The sequence below is a fragment of the Pogonomyrmex barbatus genome, unplaced genomic scaffold (genome assembly GCF_055798465.1).
Source record: "Pogonomyrmex barbatus isolate J1 unplaced genomic scaffold, ASM5579846v1 scaffold13, whole genome shotgun sequence".
Classification (NCBI taxonomy): domain Eukaryota; kingdom Metazoa; phylum Arthropoda; class Insecta; order Hymenoptera; family Formicidae; genus Pogonomyrmex; species Pogonomyrmex barbatus.
Window position 1 is genome coordinate 3,591,887 of NW_028297109.1, and position 26,172 is coordinate 3,618,058.

At 37.4% G+C, this 26,172-nt stretch overlaps 1 protein-coding gene across 5 annotated transcripts in view; it reads right to left on the reverse strand.

Moving 5' to 3' along the window:
• Nucleotides 1–704: 704 nt before the first annotated feature.
• The window catches only part of LOC105422023 (uncharacterized), a 191,317-nt gene continuing 165,849 nt past the window's right edge, over nt 705–26,172 (reverse strand). For 2 of the 5 annotated variants that reach the window (XM_011631233.2, XM_011631237.2), the window contains 11 exons: nt 23,665–23,798; nt 16,242–16,332; nt 11,577–11,825; nt 10,575–10,839; nt 9,913–10,369; nt 9,199–9,466; nt 8,490–8,859; nt 8,015–8,289; nt 7,509–7,748; nt 7,085–7,235; nt 705–4,687 (listed from right to left, as the gene is read on the reverse strand). In XM_011631233.2, the coding sequence (XP_011629535.2) occupies nt 4,404–4,687; nt 7,085–7,235; nt 7,509–7,748; nt 8,015–8,289; nt 8,490–8,859; nt 9,199–9,466; nt 9,913–10,369; nt 10,575–10,839; nt 11,577–11,825; nt 16,242–16,332; nt 23,665–23,798 (2,784 nt within the window). In that variant the 3' untranslated portion in view covers nt 705–4,403. Of the gene's footprint in view, nt 4,790–4,855; nt 6,282–7,084; nt 7,236–7,508; nt 7,749–8,014; nt 8,290–8,489; nt 8,860–9,198; nt 9,467–9,912; nt 10,370–10,574; nt 10,840–11,576; nt 11,826–16,241; nt 16,333–23,664; nt 23,799–26,172 lie in introns of those variants that run through there. The other 3 variants (XM_011631234.2, XM_011631236.2, XM_011631235.2) reach the window with 3 other exon arrangements.

The following is a 26,172-nucleotide window of genomic DNA, read 5'->3' on the forward strand; positions in this document are numbered from 1 at the left end:
CATCTCGATTAAATCTCAAATAAATCGAATTGAATTCAGTCTCTTGCTTTCGCGCGTATAATATCGCAAGTAATTTAATTTCATCGAGTTTCAAATTACTGAATAAATCAATTTATTCCTTTCATGGAACGATCCTAAAGACAAAATACGAAGTGGTAAGAGTTGAATATCTTTTCTTTATACTAGCGGTGGTAAGTACTTGATTTTATTCCGCTTCTTTGATTGATTCTTGAAAATGAATATGAAAAAAAAATGCTTGAATATTTTTCAAAATTTATGAATCATTTAACTCTCATCATATTATCTTATATTAAATTCAACTGGTCAATCACATCGCGTAGCATAAAACATATATGTACTTTTAATTGTATTGAATTATGATTCAAATATGATTTTTTAATTATTATAATAAATATTGTAAACAAAATTCGATTATAAATTAAATATCTGCATATGTGTATATATATATATATATATATATATATATATATATATATATATATATATATACACACACGTATGCGCACATTCATTTTAAATATTATCAAATTATAATTAGATATTTATGTATGCTTATTAAAATCCTTTCTCAATATAATGCGTTCGGCCATTATCATTGCTGCTGCTGCTGCTGTTGCTGAAAGAAATCCTAGTTTCGCATAAATAAGCAAATGAAAATGTAAAGACAATCGGTTAAAAGTGAATTTCTTTTTACGTTCATATATTGTCGTTATTTATTAAGTTCAAGAGAGGATAACTTACATTTGCATTGAGCTATGATACATATTATGTACATCGTCGTTCAGCAAGTCTCGTTTCACACGATTATCATTTGACTTCGCTGCTACTGCGACCGGGAATAATGATAGAGACATTGCTGTCCCCAATGTAGAACTTACAAACATCTTAAAGCTATGTCATTAGTCTATTATCTTCAGGCTGCAGGACGAAAGTTGTTTTCTCGAGAAGGGAATTTCTTTTTCTCCTCTGCAACCAGTTATGTATTAGAGTTGAAATAAATATTCGAATAAATTATGGTTTCTCGATTGAAATTAATATAGCGGCAGCGAAAATAATCTATTGAGAACGCCACTAATTAACCCTGCACGGCATGCCAACATAAACTAGACAATTTCTTTCTATAATTATTAATATTTCCTCGCCGTTCTTACCAGAAAAAATTCATCTATCATATTTGATAAATTATAACAATGATATATATTTAAACGTTTCATATTTATCCTGTCTTGTCTTAAATATAAAATTATTAACGTATCACAAGGATGATGCGAATATTCCTAAAGCTATTCTCAAATTTTAAGAAAATATTTTTAAAAATCCGCAAAATTATTTCGATTCTCTGAAGCTTAAATGAATTACCTGAATTATTCGGATTAAAATATCGTTCAATGCCTGTTGTGCAAATAACGAGTACGCATTATGATGCAGTATAGGATTGATAAACGCGACCAGGCTCGAGACTGTAAAAAGAAAATAGTGGTCTCACTCGCCTGACTAGAATATCAGCAACGCGAGCAAATGCAGGGCAACTTTTAGCGTCCGTGCAGCCTCTCTACTTCGAATATTGAACCTCGTCATACGGGTATACATAGCTACATGTAAAATATCTCGATATCCCTATCGACTCGTTACCTTAAATTTACGTACGCTAGTGATATTACGCCTATAATCCGACCAAACGTGTTACTCAAAAATCCGCTCGTCCCGGAGCGACGGTACGAATTTCGTACAAATTATGCCGAAGTGACTTCCTAGTCGTCGTTCACGCAACAAAGTAATCGTTATTTTTTTCTTGATGTACTTGATGTACCAACTTCTTTTATTTTTTCTCTTTCTTTCTTTCTACTTTTCCTTCACAATCTACTATATTACAAAGTTCGGAAGCGAAATGTACAGGCTCATTTATATATCGCTCTTATCTCTAAGGACAGAAGAAAATAGTTCATCACGCGTGGACCGACTTGTTAATTAGCGATGTTCACGACTCTTGACGCTCGTTGACGATTGACGACGGAACTGGACAGTGGGATGGGATGAAGGAGTATAAAATATCTAGCAATTCATATATGTATATGTATATAGAAAATCGATACCTCTTAATTTCTCTAGTACCTCTTAATCTATTCTTTCTAAGCTCACTTTGGAAGGTGATCGCGCCGTGACATGCGTTTTAAAGTCATTACAATGATTCAATGATAATTCATATCAAATGTTGTTTAAAATGCATTCTCGATGAAGATGACACTTCTCTTAATCGAAAAATCTCTGATAGAATCGATTAGTTTGTGCAGTTTGTTGTAATTTTTTAAGTTTCAATTGAAACAGTTCTGAATATTAAGCGTTTAAATTTTTAGAAGACAAATCTGAACACAATACATCTCTTAATTAATTTAAAATTCAATTGTAACGCATGAATGTATATTTTTTAATGTATCTACAAAAAAATATTAATTTTCAAACAGAGATCTTGCCTTTTATCAATCGCAGTATACAATATCTGAAATATTTGTAAAAAGATTACAGGATAAATTGTATTTATGTTTATATCATCAGTGTGCGTTTATGGTACGAGAGCCTTCCAATTGTGGCGATTCGTATCCGTCATCCGCTACTTTAGTGTCACAGGTCGATTACAGCTTACATATTCTTATCGCTAACTCTTTGATTAATATTTATCCACACGTACCCATTAATAAATTTTTGTTTAGCGCATTGAAGTACAGTAGCGAATGTAATTCGAAATTTATGTAGCTTTATGCTGAGAAGGATATTGAATTGTTCTACATTAGCTCGACATAAATTTTAATCGAGTATAAACTGGGTCTAGATTGTATGTTAGAGATCCCGGATTCGATTCCCGGCAGAGCCAAAATATTTACGCTCGTCTCCTCTCGGAAGGCAATGGCAAACCACCGAGAGTAATTTTGCCTAATACATCTCTCTACTAAAAATTTGCCGTTCGGAACCGGCAAACTGTAGGTCCCATATATTTGTGTATAATCATCGTGCGCACCACAGGTATATGAGAGAGATCACCACACTCGGAGCAATAGGACTGAGAAGATTGTATTTAGTTCAGGTCCATTTATTCGAATTGATCAGCTTTGTTTATCTTCGACTGTACTACAATGCGTTATTTATATTTCGAGTAAGAGGAAGCTCGCAGAAAAAAAGAAACAAGATAGGCTCTTGTCTCGAAACTATATATCTATCTTCGATGCACGACACTTCGAGTTTCTCAAGTACCCAAGTGATCAAAATTCCTGAAACTCGAACTTGCGATGTCAAGAATATTATAGGATAATGTACAAATTGTTCTTTTATCATCCATCATAAGAGGATAGCAAAATAAGTAACGAAAAATTAGTACAATATTGCACAGAGGGAGAAAGAAATAAAACAGGAATGGTCAAAATCAATATTGCAATATTATCTAATTAATATTGAACAATAAAGTACATTAAAATACATATATAAAATAAAAAATTTGTAGATCATGTAATATGTAAATAATTTGTACTTTATTATTAAATATTAATTAGACAGTAACATATGTTGCAATTTTAGTTTTGGCCATATTTCTTTTTATTTTTTCTCCCTCTGTTTCCTTGGTGCATTGATTGCGAATAATTGATTGCGTTACCTTTTACGGTATACTAAATAGGATCAGACATTCAGGTAGTTCGTCGTTTTGATTCATTATAATTGGCGTGATTGCAAAGATTTGATGATTTAATGATAATAACATCGCATTCAGTGAACATATAAAACTCTTCCCAGCAGTTACAAATTTTTCGCTGCAAATTATAGAATTTACAATTAAAAGTTCAATGTTAAATCTATGATATTTACTAGAAAAGATCATATTCATATATTATAGAATTCATATATTAATAGAATATAATTACAAAAATTCTGCAACATATGCAACCTTAAAAATTAATTGCTCGTAGGTTGCAAGATGTCATATGTTTGCATTGCTGTATATTATATGCATAACTAGAATAAAAACAATTCGTTAAGAAAAGCTTCTTAATTCTTCAATTGTCAAAAATCGTCTGAAATAAATATAGAAGTAAAACAAACTAAACAAATATATTAAAATTTAGGAATAATCCTTTTCTAATTTTAAAGAATAATTTAAAAAATTATGTTTCTACATTAAAAGATAAAGATAAAAATATAAAAAGTAATATAAAGAGTAATAAAAGGATAAAAAGGAACAAAAACAAACAGAAAAAGAATTAAAATAAAAAGATCAAAACAGAGTTAGATTTGCAAGTTGAACGAGGACATCACAGCCAGGAAGAGCTTCCAGATAAAAATTTTCGCGAGCTCTACAAAACCGATCCGCCATCGCTGTTGTTTCGAGGTTGTTGTTCCTAGAGTGGCGAGAGCTTCATGATGTCGCTGTTGAGATCGGTAGACGGCGCGTCATCGTCCAGGTCAAGAGGGCTGCCGTCCGAACCAAGCGAGGAAGAGGGAACCGTCGCCGTCGTCATCGTCGCCGCAACGAACTCATCGAGGAAGTCAAATGAGGCCACCGCCTCGCGCTCCTTGTCCCCATAACGCACGAAGAAATCGTCGCCGCGACCGATGATCGATGGCCGGGATGAGCCCCAAGTGGACGGTAGCCGGAGAACGCGATGCGCCTGAGCCGCCGACGCTGAAGAAACCAAGGGCACACAGCAGCGGGTCAACAGATGCTGCTCTCAGACTTCACTCGATTTTGCGCTCTTTTTCTCTCTCTCTTCTCTCTATACCGGCTCTAGCAGACACAGAGTAGCTCGGCTTAGCACTCTCTTTCACGTATTCACGTCTCCCTCTCTCACCCTTTCTCCCTATTGCTCTTTCGTTCTTTCTTTCTTTCCTTTCTCTTTCTCACGCCTCTCTTCTATCCGTCCGTATCATCTCTCTTTCGGCCTTCCACTGTCGCTCCACCGCACCGGTTACACCTCTCTCTTTTGATTTTTCTTTTTCTTTTTATGAAATTTAGATATTTGGCGGGTGCACGACCGAGTGGATGATGTATGATGTATACGTCGGACAAATGTCAATCATGCGTGTAATTATTTTTTTTTGTGTTTGCTATGATAAATTATGCTAAGTTTTTATACAAGTTGAGATACGATTATCTAACCTTGTAGCAAATATATACTGATGATCTAAAGATACATTATATATTAATTTTGAATACTAATAAATTTTGAAATTTACATTTAATTTACCAATTTAAGCGCATTACATATTATTTATCCGACGTATTTATATGACATATTTATATGATGATTATGATTTGCTCGAGAATAATGAGAAATTAATCAAAATTGTACATGTATATGATACTAAAGATGTTACTTCTATAAAGCAAGGAAAAGAAATTTATTTAAAATTGGTTACACTCCTACATGAAATTAAGAATGATGATAATATAAGATTAGTAATCTAATATAGACAGGCGTATAATGAAATGAAGCAATTGAAAAGGAAAATGAAGATGCTAGAACGGTCTTGCACGTGCCAATAAGATTTAGAAATGATCAATTCACTCGCAGTACGAGAGAGAAAGTAACTATTTTTAATTTATACCCTGACGCAATTCCACTTGAGGAGCTTTCATATATATAATGTTTATATTTACAGTCTTATATATTGCACAATCGTTCATGTATCTCTTATTTTTGAAAGATATTAAACGATATTAAATTTGCACATTAACTTGCACTCTTGTCTAAAAGTCTTTGGATATTTTGAATTGCGTTGCGTTTTTTTAGATACTCGCACGTTTGATTATCCATATAAAATTAGATATGATGCATTTGAGAAATTGCACTACATTTGATTAGTGTAATCTCCTTCTTTGATTATGTACACACACCTTTTACTATTTTGATTATATATATCGATCTTCATTCATATTTAATGTACCTTTCTTGTATCTTGTCCCAAGACTTTCGGACGGCAATGTATGTGCCAAGTAGGTCACGCAAATATACGTAAACGAGACGGAAGAGAGATGGAATTGCGTGAAGGCGCTACGCCAGGAACGTTCACTGCCGGTTAATGATTCTGTTAGTATAAACCAATGGTCAGTCCGTTGTGGGCGTAACATGTGGTTCAGTTCAGGACGAAATAGGTTCCCCGGCGCGGCAATGCATTCCTCCCAATTGGTCATGTCGCTTATAGAAACTGATCGTCACTAAGCCGAACTACGTAGCTTTTCTTGTGACAATCAAAGCACACCGCGTAGGAGCTACCATCTGAACAGAAAATATGGAAAAGGCTATGTACAGCAAAAAGCTACTGAGCGCGAGCGTGAATAGTGACGCCAATTGTACCGTGTTAATTGCGAGTGTCTAAGGTAATTGCGAGAGTAGACAAAACAGTCGCTCAAACGAGTACGTGTATAACTTGACATGTAACACAGTGGCGTTGAATGATTTAGAATGTGTGTGGCGAGAAGAGCCGTCTTAAGCTTACGAGAACAAGCGCTGTTCGCACATCACCTACAGAACTCTCTAAAACATTATCAAGCTCGTTTATTCTAACATTGAGCGACTATACGTGTAAATATAAACGTTAAAATATCTGAATTATCTAATATATATAATTTTTCTTTGAAATTTAATCTCACATGTACGATCTATTTTTATAAACATGATCCGAAATTTAATTACTAAGGTAATTAATTTCAATATTAAATTTGCTATGTATATTTAAAATTATAGCAGTTTTTTTATCTATGAAAATATATAACATAGAAAATTCAGATATTCTTCTTATATAACGTATAGACATCCAACATTGAATTTTTATTAATTAAGTGCTTCAGCTTTAAGGTTTTGCTCGTTACCACGCTGGTTGATTAGTAAACTTTGTTAAAATTTTAAATAAAAAGCAAAAATATTAAATAGTTATTAATAGAAAGTGTTAGCTAGAGATTAAGCGCTAAGAATAATAAAGATCGCGTTTAAATTATGCATTTTGCGCAAAGAAGGTGAGTGGTGTGCGCGAAAACGGCACGGCGAAAGTGTCTACGGAATAGATACCCGAAGACGAATACCTTTCTTTTGTCGTCGGTACCGATGTAATCTGTGTAAGTGGCGATAATCAGGTGGTTCATCCCCCGAGTCGCTGCCTGCCGAACCGCTGCTCGATGTCGCCGAGGAACTTTCACTGCTTGCTAACATCACGTCTAAGAGATTTGCTCTGGCCTGAATGAAAGTACACGATCAGTGTACAGTTGTGTTTATTTTCATGTAAAGACAAAAGCATAATGAGATAAATTATTTAATCACACACATCATTAGCAAGAATTTTAATCGTAAAGTTTAGCAAATAATTTCGATTTCATTAAGCAATTAGTTTTTATATTCAGAAATAAACCAAAACACGCTTCATCTAAAAATATTAAATATTATTTTATTATTATTTGTTAGTTAAAATTTAGTCCAGTTTCAGATTTTACATCTTAGAAAGCAATGTACCTTAGGGTCGGTGAAGTCAATGTCACGTTCAACGTGAACCCATCCGGTTGGACAGCAGCAAGCGAGATCCAGTTTTTCCAGATGTACATGCGACTCATTATTAGCATTATTAGTATTATCTTCGCCCTTTCGAATCATGCGATTTAATTCATCTATAACATCCTTGGACGTAGCACGTTCATGGAAGCTCAATGTTCGATCTCTACCCTCCACGAGAAGCGTTGCTCGTGCTGGACTGACCTACGAATATTGTACAATCGTTATTATAGCAAAACATTTTGTTGAAAATTGAATTACAAAATTGATATATAAATACAAAATTAATCTCTTTCCACAACATTATCTTCACAAAATTAAACAAAAACATCGAGAAAATTTTACAAATTCTTTCTCTAATAAATAGAGAAATTATTCTTAAAAAACAAGAAATAAATAAAAATAGCGATATATCGAGTGCTGTTTTATTATTTTTTTGTTTTCGTGCAGACTTGAGAATAAAAACTTACAACTGTACTAGGTGTAGAAGAAGTCGCCGCCTCTTCGTCTTCCTCAGGAACGGCTCCCAATTCCGATGGAGCTACTGTTGTATACGAAATACCGCCATTGCACGACACGGCACTTACAATTCTCTCTTCTGGTGCCAACGGTGGTACCTGTATTTGATCAAGCAACTCGTCGTTGTTGCTCGTTTCAATTGCATTTCCAGTATTCTCCTGAACAGATCCTTCTACCTCTGTGATTTTCATTTCTCCCGTTGAATCATTTTTATTAGTGTCCATTTCTGTAAATCGCGATTTACATTTCTTAATACATTTTCTGTCATTTAATTCCAATTTTTCATTATTACATTTTGGAAAAATTTTTTTAATTTGCTCTTTTATTTCCTTTCTACATAATAATTAGACCAATAATTTTATAAAAAAATAGTAAAAAACTCGATATTTTCTGTTCAATTAACGGATACGAATTAACTATAATCACCTTCGGTCGAGTGAGACACATTGTGCGGTTCTACGGGATTATTCGGTAACTCTGCGAGGTACATCTGTTGTTCGGCGATAAAAGATAGAACGCTCTGAAGTGCTTGTTCCCTATCCGGTGGCGGTCTACCACTCCTGGATGACGTGCTAGCCAGGCTTTTGGTACTTTCAAACTTTACTAATCGATAGAAGTCTCTAGTGAAATCCGTGCCGATCGATGGAGTATCGGGATCGTCGCTGCAGCCAGAGAGCGCAGCTGACGAACGCTTGCTCGAGTTCTCCAAAGCACCTTCTTCACTGCTCCAGGATGCACCAGGACTTGAGGCATATGGCCAGGGTCCGTTCGCCCTCGCATCCATTAAAAGCGCAACCTGGATAATAAAAAGTTATAATAAAAAACCGCCAGAATTAATAAACATTTCGAAATAGTGTTTAATTTTATTAAATTTAAGATTTTATAAGTAAAATCAAAACGAATTTAATTATCATTATCTATGTTTCTTAAAATATTAAAATTTTTAACAAACTTTAAAGATTTAAAAAAAAATCAATTATTTTGTAAATTAAAAGTTACTTTGATATCTGCACTCAAGAATTAATTAAACAGCAATAAACTAAAAACTATCAGTGCAGATAACTTTTTATTTTATTAGATTATTAAACGAATGTTAAAGACGTCGATCGATATCATGCGCAATCGACAAACGTACCAGCTCTCCCCCGGCCCTGTCAGCGAGATAACTCGCACCGTTCCACAGACACTCGTTCGCGTCCTCCTCCAATTCTACGAGATTATGCTCCTTGATTGCTGGCAGGGCGGGCGTATTTGTAGTAGCCGGTTGCTCCTTCCACATTGCGGATTCATTTTGTACGAGATCCTCCGTGGACAGGGAGAAACTCCAATCCTCCAACTCCGCCCTGTCGTATTCCAATTCGAGTAGATCTCGGTGCTGTTGCGCGCTTCTACTATCGTCGAGCCTGAAATTCGCGCGGTGATTAATTTCAGCATAATTTCGTCTTTTGATAACATCAGAAATCTATCAGCTCAAGCAAGAGAATACAATGCTATGTTCCTTCTGGTTGTGTAAAATATGAATAAATAAGTTTTCATTACATTTTACGTATATAACATTCTTAAAATATTTTTTCAAATATAAATTCTAGAATATAATTTTTATCATTATATTGAATCCATAAATTTGAATCGATGTATGATGCGTAGAAGTAACTACATGGCTTATTAGCATTTTTAATAAATCACACAGGTTAACAACATTAATAAGATAGAAAGAATAAAAAACTTATATCAAAGAGTTATGTTTCCAGTCTCATATACTCATTTCGCTTTTACATTTCCTTAGTCAAATCCAATAATATAATTCAACAATTTGAAACGCCTTTTAAAACATATACAAGAAGCAAACCTGAGCCATTGTTGCACGTACTCGGCGTCCCAGCCTTCCTCCTCCACCAACAAAAGGGAAGATGAACCCATAGGACTGGGTAGCTTGTACGGTGTAAAATTAGCGGTGGTGGTGAGCTTAAGACAGAGGTGGCTGTCTGAGAAGCTGCGCATTACATGTTGATAGGGTAGTAGATCTTTAGTCGGTGGATAGCTATGACGTGGATTGATGCCTACGGTGAGATTCAGAGGTAGGAAAAGAACATCCGGATCGCCAGTGTCGAGAGCAACAAGACGCGCGTCCGGCGACACGTCAGCCTCGGTCTCGTCGGTGGCTTCTTTCAGATCTTCAAGACCGCGCGCGGACGGTTCCTGACGCGTGCCTTCACCCTGGACGTCGCTCGACATGGTCGAATAGCCCTCGTCGCGATTACCGCTCTCTGGGCTTTCGCTACCCTCCTCTTCTGACGGTTTTTGTGCTATAAAGGATTCAGTTTCGAACAGTTTCGAAAAGTAAACGACTCATAGTTTTGATTTGTCTCGTTAATTTACATTATATTATTAATATAATATTAATATCATTAAACAATAGAGATATTTTAAGAATAAAAAAATTTCGAGAGAGTTTAAATTACGTTTGATTCCACGACAAACGTGTTAATCATGATGATAGACGATCAATACCAAGAGGCCTGCTGCGTCGGCACTTAGTGGCTGCCATCACGGGTATCTGCAAGTTGAGGGAACGCGGCCTCGAGAGAGGGACCCAGGCAGGATCCAAACCCAGGGCGGCGACTAGGGCGGCCGGGCCAGCCTCGAGGATTCCTTGTATAAGTTCGGTAGGGCTTCCAGGACTGGCAGCCTGCGCCAGGAGTCCTGACAGCGCTCGATTCTGAGCCTCAAGCTCTCGTATACGTCTCTGCAATGCGCCTATTTCTTCCCTGAGACCCTGAAAACAATCCGCTGACTATCAGTACTTTTACCTAATGTAATCGTGTGTTGTTTCATAAAGCGTATTAGCGGGCAGGAAGAAGCGTGTTAGCGGCGAATTAATTTTTTCAAAAAAATTTTTTAAATAAAATTCTAATATTAGATAATTAAAAATGTACTTCCTAGACTTATAAAATGTACATAATTTTTCAAGTTTTATTTTGCATATTCTTTTCTAAGATATCTATCTTAGAGAGAATAAATAAGAGTATTGAGTATTTCGTTATACTCTATTATTTTGTAGATTTTTGAAAAAAAATTGATGTTCCCAAACGAATTATTATTACTCTTTTAAGCATAAAAGATCCTGAATATTATTATAAAATTTCGAAAAAGCTGAAGACCGACGCGAACAAATTTTGTATTCTTTTGTATTTCTTTGAATAATCTAAAATCAAACAAAGTCGTACATTTCCAATAACTTCTGTCTTTAAAAAAAAAAAATCTCTCCAGAGTCACGCTTGAAGAAACTTTTCTTGCGGAATTTTCCAGATAATTCTGAAGTTCATATGCAAATTCTTTCATATGAACAATACAGCATTCTATATGTACAATAGCCATCTTCTTCGCTGATGCCAGCTATTAGGAAAGGACAAGAATAGACAAAATGAGAGAGAGAGAGAGAGAGAGAGAGAGAGAGAGAGAGAGAGAGAAACAGAGAAAGGGGAAAGTGGTAACGAGAGCATAGCGATGAACCTTTTGGGATAGGAGAGCGCGGACCACCTGGTTGGCGACGTCGTCCAGGCACCGCTCGTATTGCCGACGCTGGGCGTCGGCGTCCCGTGCCAGGGCCGCGTGCTCCGTCTCGAGGGTCGCCAATCGTGCCACCAACGTGGCATGCACTTCACCGGCGCATGCTGCCTCGAGACCGCGCAGCTGACCTCGCATCGACTCGTTCTCCAGCTGCAGTTTCGATATCTGCGCCTGGTACTGGTGCACGCGCGCCTGCAAACAGAAGTATAAAAATTATTTCTGACACGTTTCCGCCTCTAAATTATGAAATGTAGAGACACGAGTGGAGACACGGAGGATACAAAGCTGTTTTAATGAACAATATTATCCAACGTAATAATATGGCGACAAGCATAATCCGGGATTTGTTACGGGAATTATTTTGAGTCCGCGTCTAAAAAACGAACAGTAATAACTCTAATTACGAATATACTATGATAATGCGGGATAATTATTGTTACCAGGGCTTTATTAAAATTACATATTATTATAATGATAAGGATTATCATCTAACTAATTAACGTTGCATGTAATAATAATTATTATAATTTGTATTTAGATTATATATAATAGTATTTCCATAATCTAAAATTTTCTCCCTTGCTACGTCTAGTTTTCAAAATATGAATTAAAACATAAATTAATTTTCAAAACTACTGAAAGCTAATAAAACAATTTCGTAATGCATTTAAAACAAAACTTAATTAAAATTCAAGATTTAATTTCTAGAAATTAATGTATAAATCAATTTCTGAAATCATATCACAAATATGTTACTCGATATTTTAAAATTAATATTAAATAAGATAAAAGATAGCTCTAATCTTGTCAATCTGGCTTTTCCAATTTTACAACGTTTATAAGTCATTAGATAAAGTACAAGACAAATTATCATTCGACCGGACATTTTCAGTACATATATATATATATATATATATATATATTCGGTGGTTCTAATCCTATTTAAAGCACACTTGCGCGATCATAATCTCAATCTTAACTTGGCGTGAAAGTAAAAAATTGCGGGCCAGCGAAGGCCAGGAGTGCTCCGTAAATATCCCGCGCGTTATAGCACGCGCTAGAGCTCAATTCCCGGCGGTCGTTAAAATTAAGCACTAATGGATTGTTTCGATCCTATCAAGCCGGAGTGACTCACGTAGAGCTCCTTGCCTTCTGGGTGTTAAATATCGACCACGGCGTTTAACTCGGTCACCGTAAAAAGAAAATCGATCTGCCGCAGATCGCGGAGATTTAAATATTCCCGGCAGCAACACGGATATTTCCGCAATTACTTCAGACGGTCTTATTACAGAACGGAACCGCTCTTAAATTATCCGCTCTTAAAATACCTAGAACATCCGACGATCTTCTTACTTCCGTTCTCAAATGGGAAGTAATTACGCCGTGGTACTCGTGACGATTGCCATTTGCTTCTTAAACATCCGCTCGCGGGACCAGACGTGGAGAACATCCCAATTGCAGACGGATTATTATGTAAATGCAAAAAGACGTTCGTCCGAGTATTCAAGGAACAAAAATTCATCTTTCTTTCTATTCCGTTATAATTATTGAAAATTATACTTCATAAATACCAAAAATATTTTTCATGTTAAGTCGCTTCCCCGAAAGAAAACTCGCATAAAAAATGTATATAATTAATATGAAATGTTAATTATATGCATTTATTTACTAGGCTCTATCTATTTACTAGGCTTTCCATTTTTTAACTTGTTTGGAGGAAAGCATTTTGCTATGTATGCGATAGAATATTTTTTAAACAAACATCTTTATTTTTCTAAAATGCCCTTTTTTATAGAGAGAATCTTCTAAATTCCGATTTTCAATATCATCAAACAAAGAGTCGGAGTTTTGAGGTTTTTAAAAAGTTTAACCTGCCGGGACCTCCTTACTTTCATTCTCAAACGGAAGTAATTACGGAGTGTCGGTGCGGTTCGTGACCGGTTCGCCTCTCTTATTACTGTTTGCCTCGAATCAGGGCTCGGTCTTTTAAACGCGAGTTCGACGAGAAACGAGTCGGAAACGTTTTCGACGAACGATTAGGCGCATTGTTTACCGGCGACGGCGACGCTGACGAGCTTTTCTTGCGACTCGCGGTCAGGCATGATAATAATAACCAATCGTTATTAGCAGAAAGACGTTTAACGTTGAATTAGCCATGGAGAACCCCCTGTCGAGGACAGGAGTGCTAATAGAGGGTGCGTGTGTCTGATTTATAACAGTCGGCCCTCGCTAACACACCCCGGCGCCGCATTGAGCGAGGAAATCAACGATTTTCTGTCGTACTTGGTCCGAGGGAGAGTAAAAATGCAGGCGTCCGCCTTCTGCGAATCGTCGACACGAGTTCCTTTTCTCGACGATATAGAAAAATCCCCAAGTTCCATATATATACACACACACACATATATATATATATATATATATATATATATATATTCCAAAGAAAGAGCTAAAGAAATCCAGATATCCATTTGTTTCCTACCTTATCATTATGTAAATTCAACCAATTCGAAGTTGATGATAAAAACCGGACGTCATTATGTAAAACGTTCAAATTGGTTGCTAGAAAATTGAAAAGTCTTGTAGTATTATCATCGTACAAATAATTAATTTAGATAAATAGCCAAACAAAATTGCTTTCAGATCTGGTCAAATTCTTAGATACAGCAAAATCATTTTTTTCCATTATGTGTCAAACGATGCTTTATATGATCGGTCCCTTTCTTTAATCAGGATCTAGTTTTGCAATTTCTTTGGGACGTTTTTGTTGGCGAATCGTCGTTCAAGTCAACTCGGCAGATTTCTTTTTTATTTTTTTTTATGCGAATTGTCACCGATCCACGTGCAGTGATAGAAGTACACTCGTGCGTTGAGACGTAACGTTATACACGCTTCCCGTAGAGATTGCGCGGCTTGTCATTGACAGGCGGCGGCGGCGGGTCGACATCGAATCCGGGGATCGAGTGACGATCGATATTAAACGTTATTTCGTAGGGAACGGCGATATAGTCTGTCTTTCTCGCTCGTTTCCCTCTGCTGTTGCTACTGCTATTGCGGGAGGAGAGAGAGAGAGAGAGAGAGAGAGAGAGAGAGAGAGAGAGAGAGAGAGAGGAGGGGGGAGGGGGAGGGAGAGAAGACACCCCCGGCACGGTACGACTCTTTTAGGGGCAAACCGCCCGTGAACGAGATAGCGTGCGTGCCGTAAGGATCGGCAGTAAACGTCCGCGTTTACTGTTCCCCTCCCTTTATTACCTGGGTCCCCGGGCATACGCGTTTTACGCCGAAAATCATCGCCCGCGAGAGAGCTTTATGAGACTCGCGAATTGCGGAAACGAGAAGCGAGCGAGCGCGGGAGCGAGTTTATCGGTGCTATTCTTTTGGATAGGATGGCGGGGCATCAATTCTGAAATCGTTTCGCGATTCGCGCGGACTGCGGTGATTGCCGCCGCATTAACTCTAAAGTTTGGCGAATTCCTGGGGGAGTTAACGCGAGATTACGTTACGAGGAGGGCACGGAGAAAATACGAGAAAGAAATTGAGATTTTTTTTTTTTAAACGTTTGTTTTTCAGATTATATGTATGAAATGAAAATTGATCGTCGTATTAAACTGGAAAAGAAAAAAAATAGATATTTATAAACATAATTTATATAATTGTTTAAAAATAAAAAAAGCTTTCTAAATTTAAAAAAAAGATAGGTCCTTATTGATGCAACAAAAATACCCAATAGTATAATTCATGTTTATAATATAATAAATTTTAATTACATTTCACTTTTACTTGATCCTCATGTGATATTTCATTATACTTCGTATTTAATTATTTTCTCGGAGAGAAAAGTAGAATAATAAAATAAATTTGAGAGAAAAGGTGGAATCATAAATCTGCGCACAAAGGCTGAAATTCAGGCTTTTAGATCGCTCAACCCTGATGACACAAGCGACGTGCGCGAAACGAGACAAAGTTGCTGTGAACCAGGCAAGCTACTTGACGTTTAATAATGGGAACCGAGCAAAATTCGGGTTTGTAACAATGCCCGGAACAATCCAGGCCGGAGTGCTCGGCACGGTGAAATACAATAAGGGCACGTCGTCGTGAAGGAGACCGGTATTATTGGATAAGGGGAAACCTTTTACGGGACTGTCATCGCGCTGCGGCTTCCACGTCAAAGTGTACCTCACAATCGCGCGATTCCCTAACAATATGTGCTCGATTGTCGTCTGATCGCGTCTATCAACGTCGATTATCTCGTTCGTGTGTCACTGCCTCGTGATATGCTACATATTTGATTAACAAAGACGGGGGACAAATCTCGGAGATAAATTCGTTGGGGCGACGTGAAGATCTTGTGAACATCATGTGAACCAATTTATCCTATTTCAACATATATGAATTGTTCACAAAAATCTGAAATTCTTTTATTAGAGCTCACTACAGCTTTAATTTATATTTACCAGTTGGATGTGATATTTCACATTTAATTTTTCTCTTATAATCCCGGTACTGAAAGGGGATTACAAAATAAGTATTTCAAAACATTTCGTTTCGGATAAGACTTTAAGATAAAACGGAGCGAGTTATAATTTGCGAAAATCAAACGATCTTACGTACTTCGTAGGACAGGGTGAGCGCCGTTTTCTCCTGCTTCAGCTGTTCGGCCCGGTGCTTCTGTTGCAGCAAACTCCGCGACGACTCCTCCATCCTGCAATAACAATCAGAACAGTCAGCGTGAGGAAGCTCGCGGATTTTAATCCCCGTTGAAAAGATCCTAATTGAATGAGCCATTGAGACCATTCTCGCAGCCTCCTCGGTAGCTTTCTATTGTGCTACCGGGAAATTTATTTGCTATCTCGTCGACCTCGCCTTTGCCTCGAAGAGCTTTGCTTCCGACAAAAAGAATTCTTCTCTCACAAGATAAACTCGGAAAGAAGATCGCTCTCTTTTTTCACTAATATTTCTTCTGTTCGTTATCTCGCGTTCGCTCTACGTAAGGATTTTTTTAAATTGTAATTAGAAATTGTCAAGTACAATCCTCTTTTAAATAAAATATTAAATTGCATTGTAGATACTTATTTTTAAGATATTTATTCTTCCGTATATACTTTCGAAGCTCGTTAATTACTCTCTAAACGCAATATTTTACTGACGTCCTCTTAACGTCCTCTTTCTAGATTTAAAGTATCTCTAAATGCATTTCATATTCTTTATGCAGGGCGCCTTCATTTCCTCGGTGTCAATCTTGTTTCTTTTCTCGCATTACTCACGAAGGAGCAAATCGAAAGATTGGGACTTTTTTGTTTGGTGTACTTCCTCATGCGCGAACGCGCCACGGGGTTAATGATCTGATTAGGGATGCGAGGGCGCGGCTGAGATATGAAGCCGATTTAAGCTTCGAGGGAGGCTTTCGAGCGAGAGGTTGCCGCAGCGCCTGGCAACACCCTCCGTCTTCCCATCGGCGACCCCCCACAGGACAGATATCGTTGCTTATGTCCTTGGCGAAGTAACTTTCGAGCCAGTTACGAGTTTCAATTCGATTGTACTCCGTTGACATTTAATAAAGGTAAATTCACGGCTCACGCGCAAGGAAATTGCGATCGTCTAATTGGATAACTAAATATATGATAAGGAATTTAATAATATTCCAGCACGTTAATATATACGTTCTAATAAGTATTACCTTGCTTATCTATATAGATGTTCAAATCTTATATTTTAAATTTGTGAAATATATGTTGTCGTTTTTTAATCATCGTTATAATTTTTAAGACAGTGTCTTCAATTTGGAAAAAAAACAAATAGGAATTATAGTAAACTAAAAATTCCTTGTATTATAATTTCTTAAATATTGTGAAAATATTTTTATTATAAATTAAACGATACTTTGGACAATATTAAATTATTCGCTAATGGTTCAACAGTTATTACATTGTTACAATTATTATTTTTATAAATAAATAATTATTGATATTATTGCACTATATCAAATACATTGAGATCATCGTGTCTAGAAAATATCGCGTGGGACTTATTTCGTTTTGCTGTTTTACATTTTCAGTCATAGGCAAAGAAGTACGAAAGACCGTGCGAGACCGTCGATCGATCGTCGAAGTAACGCTCGCAATTGCTGCACCCTTAAAACAGGGTATAGCTCCCCCAAGCAGCGCTCCCTCGCCCTTACCCTCTCTCCACCGACTTTCTACATCTCTCTGTTTTCGCTCGAAACACATGGCACGAGCAAGCCGGTCCTCATGATTTACAACTGTTGCTCGGCAAATTCGATTACGATGATTCTGGAGTACTGTGCAGCTTCGAATCACAAGCGGAAAGACACTCGTTATTCTTGCATAGCTATTTAAGAATATCTATGTAAATTACTCTTTCCTTCTTCAAAGATACTTATTTAATCCCTCATTTTTGTATTACACATTTAATTGTTTAAGTATTTGTTTTCCTTATTTTAATTTAATTTTAAAGAATTTCTGTCTCTATCGTGTCTTTAGAATCACTTCTTCCACTGAACCCAATTCCTTTCCCTTTATTTCCTTCATTCCTTACTTTTTTGTATTACACATTTAACTGTCTAAGTATTTGTTTCCTTTATTTAAATTTTAAAGTATTTCTATCTCTATCGTGTCTTTAGAATCACTTCTTCCACTGAATCCAATTCCTTTTCCTATTTCCTTTACTCCTTATTTTTGTATTATACATTTAAGTATTTGTTTCCTTTATTTAAATTACAAAGAATTTCTGTTTCTATCGTCTCTTCAGAATCACTTCTTCTAATTGAATCTAATTCCCTTCCCTTATTAAATCATGCATCGTCGATTGTACTTTTATCTCTGCATTGATATTATTTTAGAATTTAAATTTCAAATATCCATTTCTATATTTCACAAAGCAAAGATTTTACCAAGTTTACATTTTCCATTTTTGAGGACGAATCTCCGACGTTAGGGCGTCGGTTTCTCTGGTTGCGCTATTGTAATTACTATTTACACATGTCGGTAGTCGCGTGAGTGACAGCGGCACGTCCCACGCACGCACGCACGCACGCACGCACGCACGCACGCACGCGTAAGCTTCGCAAACTCAGAGCAGAATAAACAGGTATCGGTGTTCAATCGCGCGCGCGGCGTTAACACGATGCGCCCTTTGTGCGTCGACGTCATTATCATATGGAAATTGTCACGCCCGCCGGTTTTACGCGCGTATTGTCACATCGGGGACAACACGTCGCCCCGAACGTTCGTTAACTCGCCGTCGCCGTCGCGTCGAAACTTCGTCGGTCACGAGTCAACATTCGTTCTACAACGTGCACACGGGGCTGTGCCCCGAAAACTACAATCCGTAACAGCGTCATCGGGCGCCGGTGGAGCGGATGCGAAGTTCGGCGGCACGATTGTGCGGGACGAAGATTAATTTCCGGAGCGAGCGCTTCGAAAACGGCTCGCTCTGATATCCGCGAAATAACGCCGCGTTGCGTCAAATACAATGGCCGCATCTTCGCGTCTGCGTTGCTCTTCACGCCAGCGAAACTCGCTGTCACTACAATTGTAACACATGTCTGTCCTGTCTTTCTGTCTTCATTTCAATTTACATTTGCCACAACTAAAATATTATTTCGTTACACATGGGTGTATCCAGGTTTTTTTTTTTGAAAGGGAGAGGTTTTATCAATTTTGTTAACATACAAACAGCGTTAATGAATCGCTTCTTTTTGGATAGTTAGAGCTTAGAAAATCTCCTTGTCGCTGATTTTGAATGAGAAAAATACTAGATTTTGTAAATCATTTCACTTTAATTTTAACTTTTTTTTTTTTAATTTCGCCTGGATACATTCACGTCATTACATTATTGCATGTCAATTATCGTTAATCTCGTCAATTGACATTGGAATTAATATAAGTTGATGCAAAACAAAAATTATTTTTTTACTAAAGTATACTAAAGTATATACTTTAATAGTTTGTAATTGATCAATGTTTAATTATTCGTTTCGATGTTATCGAGGATATAATTTATTCAATACGGAATTTCATAGAATATCTTATTGCTTGTAATGCCGAAGAAGTGTCGACCGAATGAATGCCGAATGAAGAATTTTTAAATCACTCGTCCGCGTGAGAGAAAATCTGAAAAGCGGAGAACATACGTGCACCACGTGAACAATTCTCTCATTCTCTCTCTTTCTCTCTCTCTCTCTCTCTCTCTCTCTCTCTCTCTCTCTCTCTCACTTTCCACTCCCTTCGTGCGTTCGTACAGCTATTTAGATTGCATTGTTCCTACGTGTGGTTAATAGGATTCTCTGCAGCGACGCGCTGGGCGAAAGGGCTCGGAAAATTCAATTTCGTGTCCGACCGCGTAAAAATAATGCCGCACTCTCACTCTCACGGTCGGCTCGTAAAAAGCTGCTTCCAGTACGAGAGCCGCATTTTTAATTCTCCGCGATCGCGGCTAAATTCCACGCAGGGAACACACCGTGGGAACAAAAGATCACGTTTAATAGAGCGGTCGAAGTGCGCGGTTCGAGATGCCGAAGTGTGGAATTTTAAGTGTCGTCCGGTCGGTCGCCGACTCTACGCTCTTATCAAGAAGTGCTTTCGGCGGACTACCATAGAGAAAATACTCGGCTCCTGTGTGATTTATGTCGACGATAGGAGGAGGGGGGCAAAGGTTCGCGCAGAGAGAGAATCCGTGAGAATACATTGCGTTCAGCATTTATTACTATTTCTGATTTTTAATAAAAGATATATCTCATGTTATTTAGACAAACTTTTTCTCCTAATGCATGTTAATACGACTTTAATATAAGTTCAATTTTAAATAAATATCTGTTTATTATATATTTAGAGTTTATATAAAAATATATTATACAAAACTATTAATCTTTTCGTTTTAGTTATTATTAAAAATTCCATAATTCTTGTGAAATTATATCCCTGCCTTATCAAAAGAGAAATATCTGTTCTAATATTATTTCATATATATATCACACACACACACACACACATATATATATATATATATATATATATATATATATATATACACGAAATTCTCTAATTTTTTTATAATATTTAATTATACAACATTATTCTAATTTCTCAAATAATATTTGTATTTCTCTGTTTTATAATATTAAAATATTTTTAACACATGTACGAAAGTCACACTAATGTTGATACGAGCTCTGAGTGAAGTATTTGATATCTATGGAAGATTGAAATTTGACAATTTGACAGTGTGTTTATTGAAATTGAATTAATGCGCACGGATGTAAGGATGTGAGCAGCAACGTAAGGGACACAAAAGGGAAGCGAGTAGATGTATCGCAGTATGCAACCTGTGATTATTCATTCACGGCGGCAGAGAGAACGTATCCGGCTGGTTGTAATGCATCATGTCACGTTGCACGCTGTAAAACAGGGATATCAATTTGCCGTACACGCATCGTTCATACATGTTACGCGGTATCTTGTATGGGAGACGGGCCATTTTTCCCCCAAGAACCGTGTACAGAACAAATAAGAGTCCACGTAGATCACGACGAAAGTCCCGAAACTCTGTCACGGTAATCCTATATTTATTCCACTCACTAATTTTGTGTTTAATCCTGAAATTATTACATCCACCAACATCCACTCCATTTCGAGAATTCTTATGTAACTGATGAAGTTCTGGCTCCTTGCCAAAAAGGTCCAAAGTTTCCGATCACGTCTCAGAAAAAAATTTCCGCTAATTAACGCTTAAAATAATAAAAATAGAAGTGATAGCAATTTGTTAATAAATAAAATTGTTTTTACAAATCAACAATTTTTTTCACAAATCTAACGTAATAAACGTTTCTCAAAAATTTTCTCAAAAAATATATCTCAAACCGATCACACCCAAAATAAGAAAATTATTACAAATTTTTATAAAACTTGTAATAAAAAATCACAGTTTTATCAATTATATCGAAATTTTGTTAACTTTTCAAAAAAACTTTCTTTCCTTTTAAATACGCAATATCATTGCAAAATGAAATGTTAATCTAAAACCACAATACTGTTATATAAGACAATATAACATTAAATACAAATAATTGAAACTATTAATCGTTTCAAAGACGATATTTCTTCAAATGCCGTATTTTGATATTTTCCTCGGCTCGACCATTCGTACGCAAGTCCGACCATATAGTCATGTTGCAATATCCTACATTGCAATCGTCCGCGATTCCTATCGCCAGCCGAGTTGATAAGCCCGGCCGTCCGTCCGCCAGTTTAATTTCTACGGCACGTTATTGATCCCCTGGAAAAAATGTCAGAAGATTCCTCTTTTTTTCTGTTCGCTCGATGGTACCCAAAGCCAAAGAACCGCGTTTGAAAGGCTTTCCCTATCGTGCACTTGGCGAAACGAATCGTTGCTTTTGACGGAAATGTACACGAGGGCTCTCCTTCGTGTTCAATGTGTGCCAATCTGTCAAATAATTCGACAAATAATCCGCGTATATACAACGTTAAAGAAACCCATTTATGTTCGCTATGTAATGTTTCTCTGAAAAGATTCGGCGGAATCGACTTGGATATTTTATCGAGATTAATAAAAATATCGAGAAACATATTTTTTTGAACAAAAACTGTACGAGATAAGTTCTAATTTCTCTTATAATAGTATGAAAAATTTAATACAACCAGTTCGAAAATAATTTATAATTTTCTAATATGTAGCTTTTCAATTTATAATTTTCTATTTGACATTTTTAAAATATTTATTACAATAACATGTCTCTGTATTTGTAATAAGTAATACTAACAAAAAATAGACGTTCCTCAATATTTGCGAAATTATCTCCGAAGCATATAATGCAAATTTATTTTCATGTTAACAGCTTTTGGTATTAAGAAATATTTCTCGTTAATCGATGTTATCGAGTGCCCTTTTTCATTCCGAGTGTGCGGAGATATCGCAAGGATGTTTCAATATTCGCAATAATAAATCGAAGCGGAGACGGGCGACAAAGGCGAAGGGAGGCTTGCTATTTAGATGGGTGGATCGCAGTACTTTATGGACGAGAGCCAATATCGATGATTTACCATTGGATCCGCGTGGTTATTGCGTGGGAAACGCGCGCGATCTCATTATTTATACGTTTATCGGTGCTTTGATATTTATGTATATATCGCGCGCGGTCTGCACACAGGAAATAAAGTGCCGTCTGCACAGCCTCCGACGAAATAAGTGATTTTCCGCTATCGCGGGGAGGCCGCGAAAGAACGAGAAGAAATCGATTTCGCGTTCTACACAACCGTCTCGAATTATTGGCGGAAACTTCATAAGCCGATTGCAATCGCGATCCCCTCCTCCCCCAAAGCTTCCTACGTGTGTTACTTGAGTAAAAAAAATTGGGAAGCTTTCAAGGAACAGAGTTATTCAGACATCTTTTTATACTCATCCTTTTATAAAGAGCATTCCAGATTAGAACTTTCGCTTTAAATGTGATTATTGTGTTTCTGACAGAAAATTTTACCTAGTGTGTATCATATCTCTTTTATATCAAATTTATATCATATATGTCTTATCTTTGATAGGAAAAGAGTTATGTTGAATTATCTCGCGTGAGATAAACATAGTTGGAATTTTAGACTCGATTCGCACCAACGTTATTTTGGCTAAGCGAGATTTAAACATGTATCTGTCTTTATCTCTTTTTTTAAATAAATAAAGACAGACATATATTTAAGTATATCGCTTAAAGTCAAAAATAACATTGGTGCAATCGGGTCTTGGTGAATTTAGCATGAATAGACAAGTCATTTGAGTCTAAAAACTATTTGTTAAGTGATTCCCCATTTACTTTTCTAGAGAAAAAAACTTTCTAAAATGGCATTCTAAGGAGATGTAAAACGTATGGAAGGAGGAAAGAGCTGCAAGTATACCGATGATCTATCTCGAGGGAAATCAGAGAGAAGAGAGACAACTCTCAACTTTGATTTAACGACGTGCAACACGTATCCTCTTTCGGGAACGGCAGAACTTTGAAATCCCTCACCTGGCCAGTTCTCTCTGAAGATGATGGACTCTCGAGCGCGCTCTTTCAGCCTCAGCCGTAGCCTCGCGTACCCGAACTTCGGCCTCCATCCGCTGCCGGCGTTCTCGTTCCACATCTCGTTGCGTGGCCTCCCTCTGCAACAATCCGAACACGTTGACATTTATTAATGATGGTCTGGTGGACAGGGAAAAAAAGCAAGAGGGAGAGAAAAGGGTGATAATTAACGCGGCGATGCAAAATTCAGTGTCGCGCGTCGCTCTCGAAAAATCGGAGCCGTTGCGACAGTCGTGAATAATGAATCGGCAATAATGACGTCGATACGAGCAATCGCGCGTCGCGAAAAGGTATCGCTGGCGCGAGTATGATTAATTAATGGCGAATTTAATAAAGTGTCCGTAGCGTCGCGCAACGGGCAACGTCAGTTGCCGTGTTATTCGTTGTTCGTTTTGCCCGAGGGGAGGGAGAACGTTAATTGACTTGTAATTAATCAGCGTGCGCTCGTCATAATTTATTCGCGGTAACGTGCGACGAACGGCACGACCGTGATTAATAAATCACGGTGAAATCGCCCGTGCTTTTCATTTATCCGATAGGGAGAAACTATCGAAATTGTTGGCGGACAATAGGTAAAATTTTTCACCGGGATTAAAACGGAAATCGGAGGTAGCTTTGGTCCAATCCAATTTTTCTGCAGGATAGACATTCCACCAACAGAAATAAATAAAAATCGTTTTGTAATCCAAATTAAATATAATGTCTCACTATATATATAGTAAATATATAACTATTATTCAAAGATACTGAAATAATAGATTAATAATAACTCTATGTGTGCATTATATAATTATTCAATATTTCTAAAATATTATTACCCAAACAATTTATACATTATTTATTTAAGCAATTGACCACACAGGCCACTGCGATTAACGGACAGTCGCTATTCGAATAAATTATTCAAATGGGAAGGGTGATTCACGCAATTCTTTCTAGGATAACGCCCGACTCTGGTCCGTAGTAAATCTGAACTTGGCAAAATTTACCGGTGGCAGCGGCTGATCCTCATTGGCAAACCCGGGATCGCGAGCAGGCCGGGGAAGAACACGCGAGACGACGACTGAAAAAGCTCGTCGATCTTCGGATCGTCGCGTCGGGGCGGCGGGGTAGGAATTATTCATGAATTTAAATCGAAGCGCCGCACGCCACATTGATTGCGCCCTTCCGGATCGCGGACGACTCCCGTCCGCTGCTTCTCTGCCCACTCTCCAAAGTGCCATCAATAATTGTGCCGGACCAATGTGCCGAAAGCAGTATTTCACGCGATTTAACCCACCGGTAACCGCGGCTATCTCGGGACCGGCCGTAAATTGTCGTTTGTCCCGGCCGGAAAGCCCGGGAAGGACGAAGTTTCGGATGCGGCGCGAGATAATAATGCTCTCAGATTTGCAACGCTAGCGATTGGCTTTAGAAAAAAGATGGATGGACTAGATTTATGTAGATTCCTGGCCAGTTCTTCCTATTAGAAGGCAATTTTGGGACAGAGAAATATGATAACAGTAAATATAAAAATTAAAACGAAGGACACTAATAACTTCGATGCGTGTGAAAAAAAATAATTCAAATAAGATTAAAGAATCTGACTAAATAAGAAACAGTCTTAAAAATAAACAAGTTAGAAATAATTTCATCATAATCATCAATTTCAATAAATCAAGTTTTTTGTTAAAAGGTGCAAGATTATTTCCTTTTTCTCCTTAAAGAATTTTTAAATAGATGATGCGAGATAATAATATCCACGATATAATAATCAATCCAACATACGATTTGTAAGATGTTATCTAATGTTCGTAATGTTATATGTTCTTGGTGCGCACCATCTTCGTATTCGCCAGAAGGTTGCCGATTTTTCTTGGCTCGCCGCGTTTACAATCGAATTCGTAAAAATTCTGCCAACGTCGACGGATATCGTCGCGATCAAGTGGAAGTTCGCCGAAGAAAGGACTCGGGTGAATTCGAGGACGTGGGGTCTAAAGGGGAGATATCGAGGAATACAATCTGGTAAAAGCCAGGCTGACCGCCGCTCGCACGTGGAGGGTTTAAGGAATGGCCAGAGCGGATTTATGGCAGTCTTAAATCCTAACGAACGCTCTTTTCCACCCCCGCTGGATCTCCCCGCGACTGCTTTCCATCGAGACTGTCGTATTTGCAAGGTTACTTTCACTTGGAGCGCGATTTCGGTCGTCCCGAAAAATCCGCGATGATTTTACGATCCCGATCGCAGAGGCAAGCACCATCTCTTCCGTCGAAATTCCGTGAGAAATTCTGATTTTACGACAAGTGTACCTTCCACTATTCAAAGTCAAGAGAGCAGAAACGAGAACATTTCCGTATTTTTGTATGATGATAAAAAACAGCTAAAAATGATCCCTTTCGTCGGGATAAGTATAAAAATTAGGAAAGAGAGAAAGAATTTCGCAAGAAGGAAAACTCGTGAATATTTTCTATCTA